Below are 8785 nucleotides of genomic sequence, written 5' to 3' on the forward strand. Positions count from 1 at the left end.
GGGGAGGGAAAATTTTGGGGTATAACAATAGTTAAAAGTACCCGGATGAAAAGGCTCGCACTGATCAAAATGTGACCGCGCCAATGCGTGAAAAAATAAAACGAGCACACCATATTAAACTATGTGTAATGTAGATCAATAAAACAGACAGTTTCATGTCCAAACCTGAAAACACTGTTCACTAATTTTACGTGGGGTTAAGAAATTGATTCAACTGTCAGTATGTAAAACCAAAATTTTATTCTAAGCAAAACAAAATGAAGTTGGTTGCATAAAAATTTTAAATGCATGGACAAAATTGGGGTATGACACCTACTTTAATGCCACCTTGTCCACCTATATGAGTCTCGGGGAAGAATTTCCAACTAGGTCCCCATAGAAATTGAGTAGTTCTTTTTCTATCTCTTTGTGCTTAATGATGACTCTACCATTCTGATCAATATCTTGTGTATACCAATTTTCTTATTTTCCCCTCTGATAGTGGCATGGAAATAAACATTATTTCCATCTCCAAGATGTAACCAGTTGATCTTTAATTTCTGTAATAAAATTTGTTCTTCCAGTTGAGTTGTTTTTATTACTAACTAGTGCTTGGCAGCAGCAATATATTCCTGATTGAATAAATCATTTGCAAAAAGTTGTTTTTCTTGTGTTAACTTCTTTCTATTCTCTTGAATCTTCTTAACCCCTGCAGTTGTTTGTTTCATCATAGCTCTCAAGAGTGGTTGAAGTCTTTTGGTTTCCTCCAAACTATATGCATTGGGATGCCTATTTCTTCTACTTTCTAGCTATTAGCAATTGTAGAAAGATATTCTTGATTTTCGATAATACAATTCAAGAATTTAAATTGTGTTTTGTACCTGTTATGTGTAGTACTAGGCCCCATTGGTTTTACTATGAGGAGAGCATGGTCAGATATATGAGTGATGAGTACCTCAATGACACAATGAGGATAGTTTAAGAATCACTCCCTGTTACAAATGGCTTGGTCTATTATGGAGTATATCATTCCATTTGTTTGGCCATTAGACCAAGTGAAGTGATTCCCTGTAGTTTCTTGTTCAAACAGACCAATTTCTTCCATCATGTGTTCCAAATCAGCACACTCAACTTCTTGAACATTGTTGCCTCCAATTCTATCCTCCACCTTTAGCACATTATTAAAATCTCTTATGACTATCCAAGGCTCTTGAGCTCCAGTTGCACAATTCTTAATATCTTTCCAAAGATTCTTCCTGTTGTGCAACTGATTATGAGCATATATCACTTTCAACCAGTTGGTGATCTTGCCCTATGTATTGTAAACTTCACGGTGTATAAATTGGTCTGAGAAATCAATCATTCTGACATCCATGTTATTCCTTTTCCACATAATCGAAATCCTACCATTATGGTGGTATGTTTAATTTTCTAGCCACTTCCGATCACTCCCAAATTCCATTCTAATTTTTTTGGCATTATTTGCACTTTACTCTAGTTTCAAGTAGGGCAGCACAAGACACTTAAAGGTTTTTTATATGTGCAGCTACCTCTACATATATTTCCCTTTTATTCAACCCTCTAATATTCCATGATAGCATTATGGGGCTTTTTCATCAGTTGAGCCCGAGTTTTCTCCATTTCTTAACACTTCCAACCCATTTTTTCATCCAAAGAAAATGTTGCCTATCTTTATTGGGTTGTTCCATTCAGTTATCCTTTCTTTGGCCTTTTGTTTTGATCCTACAAGTGTCAATTCTGGCTTGCCTGCAATTGTTTCTATTGCCACTTCTCATTGTGTTTATGTTGTATTTGTGTGCTCAGGCTGTGTGACCTTGTCTTTGTCAGTTTTTTTCAATCCATATTCGTTTGCTCTGATACTGCTACTTCTTACTCTGCTTGACATTCTCTTTACATTCATGCCCCACCTTTTGGCAAGTTGTAAAAAATGAAGGCTACCACTCATACTCCATCTCCTGCATAATCTTATTTGCTTTGGGGTCCATGATAGTTATATAATCCTTCAACTCATGTGTTATATCTACTTCAATAAGACCTCTAACATATGACACCCTTAGTTTTTTAGTTGTGCACTCATTAGTCATCGTCGGTTTCCCAATGGCGCTAGAAATTTTCCCAATGCTCTTCTCCCTCCAAAAGACTAATGGTAATTGGGGGAACATCACCCACATTGGTAAAACTCTTAGAAGACAATTTTTCAAGCTAAACTCAGGTGCCAATTCTTGCAAAAACATAGGCTTATGGTATATAATATAGGGTCCTCTCATAAGAATTGTGTCCCTATCTAATTTTCATCTAAATTAGGGGTGGAAAACGGGCATGCCCGCCCCGTTTAGGCCCGCCCCACAAAAGCCCGTAAGAAAACGGGGTGGGGCGGGGCGGTCAAAGGTAGAGATGCGGGCTCACTTACTAGGCCCGCCCCATTTAATGACGGGCATGCCCGTTATTCTCTTTAAAAAAAACCTTTTTCACTCATGATGATATAATTTAAAAAAAGTACTCATACATCCTAATACTACTAAAATCTAATAAAGTCTTTGCTAAATAATGTATGTAAAAACACACTTGCATTGCATAAAAATCACTATCATTATCCTACATCCAATAATTAAATTCAACAAACCTTAAATTAAATATCACGAATTCAACATAAGTTCAACACCACAAATTCAACAAAAGTTCAACTCCATAAATTCAACAAAAGTTATGAAAGAAGTCATAAATAGTTTAATCTAACACAAAAATCTCTAAATTCTCTACAAACATAAAAGATGCACTCATCAATCTTCATTTACGTCATGAACATATGATGCTTCAGTTGTAATATTTTTCGCCAAGCTTCCATCATCATTATCTTCATCATCACCCACTACATCTATAAAAAAAATTAAGTGTAAGTAACAAAATTATAAGAATCACAAAGTATTAAAAGAAACTTTAATATTTGATTATGTACCAAAACTGTTGAAACCGTGAAGCCAACTGTGAGTACAAATCAATGCCTCTACATTCTTCGACAACAAGCGACTTCTATATTTGTTTAGAATGATCAAACCAATACTGAAAGCAGATTCAGATGCAACAGTAGTAATAGGGATGCCTAACATTGAAGAACAAAATGTAAAAAACAATAACATATTTGTCAATTTACAGCATGTTATAACAACATTTAACAACATGTTTTTTACATTAAACAACAACATGTATAACAATTTACAACACGTTATAACAGCATTTAACAGCATGTTTCTTACATTTAACAGCAGTATATTTGGCAATTTACAGCATGTTATAACAACATTTAACAGCATGTAACAGTTTATAGCATGTTTTTTACATTTAACAGCAGCATATTTGGCAATTTACAGCATGTTAACATTTAACAGCATGTAACAGTTTACAGCATGTTTCTTACATTTAACAGCAGCATATTTGGCAATTTACAGCATGTTATAACAACATTTAACAGCATGTAACAATTGACAGCATGTTTCTTATATTTAACAGCAGCATATTTGGCAATTTAGAGCATGTTATTAAAGCGTTTAACAACATGTAACATATTAAAGCAAGTTAATAATTAGAGGAGGCTACATACATTGAACAAACTTTTAGTTAACGCGTGTGAACTTGATTCCCCTCTAGTGATGGAAGATGGAGTTTGGGAGGTTGTAGAAGACGAAGTATGAAGGCGTCGATACATCTCAAAGAGAGTGTATAATTTCTGCTTGATTTCATTTGTTTTAATTGTTGAGGTAAGTGGATCAACTTTTTCATACATGTATTCCAAAGAGGTAAGCTTAATCCTTGGGTCAAGAACCGCTCCTAGAGCAAGAACCACACTATAATCACTCAAATACTTCTCAAACTTGATCATCATTCTTTCAGCCATGTCTCTTATAAGAGTGTCTTCATCTTTGATGCTTGCCATCAAAACACACTGAATTTTCCAAATTTGCAAAAAATACAAATTGGAAGTAGGATAAGACGTTCCGGAAATTAAGTTTGTTGTCTCATAAAATGGCAACAAGAATGTGCATATCTTATCTCCTCTTTTCCAATCTTCTTCGGAAGGGAAAACCTTATAATTATCATCATGAAAACTAAGGCTTGCAAATACACGTCGGTACTTCAATGCACTTTGAAGCATCAAATAAGTAGAATTCCATCTAGTGGAAACATCGTAAGATAAACCAGCCGATGTTTCAATACCGCCAATGAGTTCAATGCATTCCTTGAATTTTTTCATTCTACCCTCAGAGCCCTTCACATATTTGACACTTTCCCTAATCTTTTCCAATGCATCACCAATTACTTTCAAACCCTCTTGCACAATCAAATTTAAAACATGCGCTGAGCAACGAACATGAAAGAACTCTCCCTCAGATAATAACCAGTTTTGCAAGACAAGTTGTCTTTTCAAATGAGCTTGCATCACGTCATTAGCAGAAGCATTATCTAATGTGAGTGAAAAAATCTTCTTCTCAATTCCCCAATCTGATAAAAAGTCAAGAATCTTTTTTGACATTTCATATCCTGTGTGTGGAGGAGGCATATGCCAAAAGTTTAGAATCTTACTCTTCAAATTCCAATTGGAATCAACATAATGAGCAGTCAAGCAAATATAACCTTCACTTGTACAAGCTGTCCACATATCAGAAGTTAGTGAAATTCTAGAGTGAATATTAGCTAACTCCTTCTTAAGAGCTTCTTTCTCTGTCTTGAATATTTCATCAACATCAACCTTAGCGGTATTTCTTGAAATAGGAGAAAAGTCAGGGTTCAAATATTTCATCCAATCCCTAATTTTTTGAAACTCCACAAATTTATACGGTAAATCATGTGCAATGATTGCAGTAGCACACATTGATCTAGAAACCTTTTTATCTATTGTAAGATTCTTGAGTCTACCTTGCAAGTCCATCATTACTTGACCTACATCAGCATATTTGATTTTAGGGCACTTCTTCATATGACGATTCAAACTCGTGGTACCATAATTCCTATCGCCACCCTTCAAAATCTTTGAACAACCATTGCACTTAGCCAATGGATTCCCATCTTTATCCGCCCCAAGTTTAGTAAACACTTTCCAACAATCAGCACTTGATGTTTTGGCCTTCTTAGACTTAGGTAAAACATCATCTTCAATTCTTCTTAGTTCATTTACGCCTTGAATTGTTTCATTCTCTAAATCAACCATATTCACTTCATCTACAATTTCATTACCAATGGTTTCTGAATCCATTTCATTTATCACCTATGTATCCAAATAAAAGAAATTAAAATAACATTATAAAACATGCAATCTTAATCTTCCAATTATACATGCACCAAACAAACCCAAGCAACCAAAATAATAGAAACTTTATATCAACATTATGAACTTTATTTCAACATTATGTATAGTTAGTTTATTTTTATTCAAATAATAGAACAGTAATATATTAACATTGTGACAAGAACAGTAATATATTAACATTGTGACAAGAACAGTAATATATATCAACATTATGTATAGTTAGTTTATTTCAACATTGTGACAAGAACAGTAATATATTAACATTTCAACAAATATATTGAATTTCTCAAACATGCCATTAGGTAGGATTTCCTAAACAGCTAAACAGTAATACTAAAAACAGTAATTAAAAACAAGTGAATTGTGTTAAAAAAAAAAAGTAAAACTGTATTAAGCTAACAGCTAACACTGAAAACATGAGATCTCTATTATATGAGTAACACTTGGCTCATATAATAGGTAGCAACTATCATGCGAGTTCGCAGTGCTTTGTCGTTTGCAACTCACTCATTTTTCAAGGATCATGCATTTTTTGATGTGCAAGTACCAACTATAACAACCACAGACTCCGAAGGATTTAGCAACATGTTCCAGGTTACAACTACCGGGAATCAGAAAGCAGACAAGGAGAAGCTGAGTATCATTTATGAGACTGAAGGTGTTAACCTTGAAACTATGAAGGAAGCTGTCAAAGAGAAAAGCAAACTAGTTGAAACTTTAAAAAGAAGTGAAAGCAACAAGGAAGCTTTGGCGGCAGCAATTCAGGATCTGCATAAAACTAATGAACTGGCATTACAATTGGAACGAAGAGAAAAGAAAAAATTTGGAACTTCATTAAAGCATGATAGAGTAGACTCTTCTGAAGATTTTTTCTCTACCAAAACTTATTTGACTGTTTCTGGTCGCTTACATCTCGAGAGTTTCGCATCTGCTCTTGGTAATGTGTACTCGTTTGGACCTAGATTTAAAGCAGATAAAACAGATTCTGCAAAACATGCTGCAGAAATGTGGATGGTTGAGGCTGAAATGGCTTTTGCTGAGTACCTCCCTACTAGCCAAGACACAGCTGAATTTGCCAACTCTACCTCCATTTCCTTAGGCAAAACAGCCTTGAGGGAATAGTCGCATTTCACCAGTTACTTTCTTCAGCTGGGCTGGGAGGCATGGAAAATTGAATGAGCCATTGAATCTGGGGTAAGTTATATTTATAGGCCTCTGTTTTATATCGCTATAGATTCTATAATGAACCACTGTAATAAGCAGCCAACTTTTGATTAATTCACCTATGCACAGAGTGCTATCTATAAGGTCTAGCCCTCATTCAACTTACCGTTTTATTTGCTTTTATCAGCTGATTAAGAGCTTCATCCTAATCCACTAACTGGTCTAGCCCTCATTCAACTTACCATTTTATTTGCTTTTATCAGCTGATTAAGAGCTTCATCCTAATCCACTAATTGGTCTAGCCCTCATTCAACTTACCGTTTTATTTGCTTTTATCAGCTGATTAAGAGCTTCATCCTAATCCCACCATTGGACCAATAACCGAAATTCTTCCCTGCTAACAAACCAACCAATAACCGAAATTCTTCCCTGCTAACAAACCTCATTACTTGAATTCTTCACCTCTAACCGTTTCTCAACCAACCAATAACTGAAATTCTGCTATCACCATAACTGGACCCCAATCCACCATTATACTACTGTAGTAGTTATTTTCTTTAATTTATTTTATCAAAAACAAAATTCATAAATTTCATCAATGTGGTCGACGAAGAGAAAGCTGAAAATCACCTGAACCGTGTGACCGACAAAGAGAGAGGCCATATCGACGAAGAGAGAGGTGAGACTGAAGAGTGAAACCGTTTGTGAGGCTGATGAAGAGATAGATGTAATTTCCAGAGAATAACTCAGTTTGACGAAGAGATGAGAGATCAATGTAACCCTAATTTTGGTATGAGAGATAGATCTTCTTAATTTATACCCGCCCGCGGGCTGACCACGACCGCCTTAGGCCCGCCCCATTTTTTGTGGGGCGGGGCAAGGCGAACATACATAAATACGCGGGTACAAAATCCAGGCCCGGCCCACTAAATATGACGGGTAAAACGGGCATGGCCCGGGGGCCGGACCCATTTTGCCACCCCTAATCTAAATCATATAATGAAATATTCATCTTCATTGTAGTATAGTTCAGGTAGAGATACAAAGTTCCATACATTCACCGTGTATTTCTTAATTGCTTTCATTGAAAGTCCTTCACCTAAGGTATACATTATCAGTGCATTTTCCATTACTTCAACTCATAAACAACATCTTGTTCTTCTATTACAACTTCTACTTCTCCATTCACTATTATTGGGTCTATATATTACATTTCAATATCATTAGAGGGTAGTTGGTTACCTTTGATGATATTCACCCAAGCTTTTGGTTGTTCTTCATTTGCAGGTTCCTTGATGTGATTTTCTTTGTGTTCCTCCATGGTTCCATCTTTGTCCTCCTCTATTATCAGTTCTAGTACTTTACGTGTTTCATATTTCTGATTCCCCTTTGTTAGACTTGATCCTTACATTCGATCATCAAACCTTTTATTCTAGAGTTAAACGGCGGCGAAAAGACTCGTACCACCACCAAAGGTGTTGTTGTTGCCATTTTTCTCGCCCGCCCCCGACCCATGTGCCCTAGAAAACGCCTGGCCTAATTGAGCTTCATACAACTGGAATCTCGTTGATCTGGCCCCTAATCCGAAGATTAGGAGTTTAAACCATCTCAGTAAGAGATTTAGCCGTTGAAACCTAAAAAAATATCGTCGAAAATCGCTCTTCCACCGCTGGAAATCGCAAGACGTGTTGCTTTAAATCTTATGGGATAAACCTTTAAATATTTAATTATAAAAAATATATATTAATTGAAATAGATATTAAAAAATGAAAAAAAATTAGGGTTAAATACACTTTAACCATGCAATGCAATGTTAGTGAATTTCAAGTTACCCCATATAAAAAATATTTTTTGATTACCCACTTGTAATATTTATATTCCATTTCTTTGACTCCTTAGGTGACGTGGCCTGTTTAGGTAGATTTTTTTAAAAAAATTCCGTGTGGTTTTTAATTTATTTTTTAAATCCACATAGATTTTTTTAATTTTTTAATTTTAATTTTTTTTATAAAAAAAATTTTATAGAAATATTTTTTTTAATTTAAATATTTGTTTTTCCAATGAATTTTAAACCCAGGAAGTACCATAAATTTGATGTCTCTTCTAAAATCAAACACAAAATAATCTATCTTATATCCTTCATTCAATGCATAGAAAGCTCACTTGGAGTAAACAATCATGCTCTCTTACTTTCTCGCATACTCCACCACTTACAAAGTATATTAATAATAAATTTTTGAGAAAAAACTTGACAAATTAAAACAGTTGACCTAATGGTAAGGTGATTTTCAAAGAGGAAGGCTATAGCTTTGGGTTTAA

At 35.0% G+C, this 8785-nt stretch overlaps 2 protein-coding genes across 2 annotated transcripts; one reads left to right on the top strand and one right to left on the bottom strand.

The window, feature by feature from the left end:
* Positions 1-964: 964 nt before the first annotated feature.
* On the bottom strand, positions 965-5248 carry LOC127130093 (zinc finger BED domain-containing protein RICESLEEPER 1). Its single transcript, XM_051059163.1, has 4 exons — positions 3610-5248; positions 2957-3100; positions 2796-2875; positions 965-1291 (listed from the first exon to the last, which is right to left on the bottom strand). Exons 1-4 carry the CDS (start codon positions 5246-5248, stop codon positions 965-967), a joined length of 2190 nt encoding a protein of 729 aa, XP_050915120.1.
* Positions 5249-5773: 525 nt separating this feature from the next.
* LOC127130094 (asparagine--tRNA ligase, cytoplasmic 2) lies at positions 5774-6424 on the top strand. The gene has a single exon (XM_051059164.1). It carries the CDS (start codon positions 5774-5776, stop codon positions 6422-6424), a length of 651 nt encoding a protein of 216 aa, XP_050915121.1.
* The last annotated feature ends 2361 nt before the right edge of the window (positions 6425-8785 follow it).

This window comes from Lathyrus oleraceus, chromosome 3 (genome assembly GCF_024323335.1).
Source record: "Lathyrus oleraceus cultivar Zhongwan6 chromosome 3, CAAS_Psat_ZW6_1.0, whole genome shotgun sequence".
In the NCBI taxonomy this organism is placed as follows: domain Eukaryota; kingdom Viridiplantae; phylum Streptophyta; class Magnoliopsida; order Fabales; family Fabaceae; genus Lathyrus; species Lathyrus oleraceus.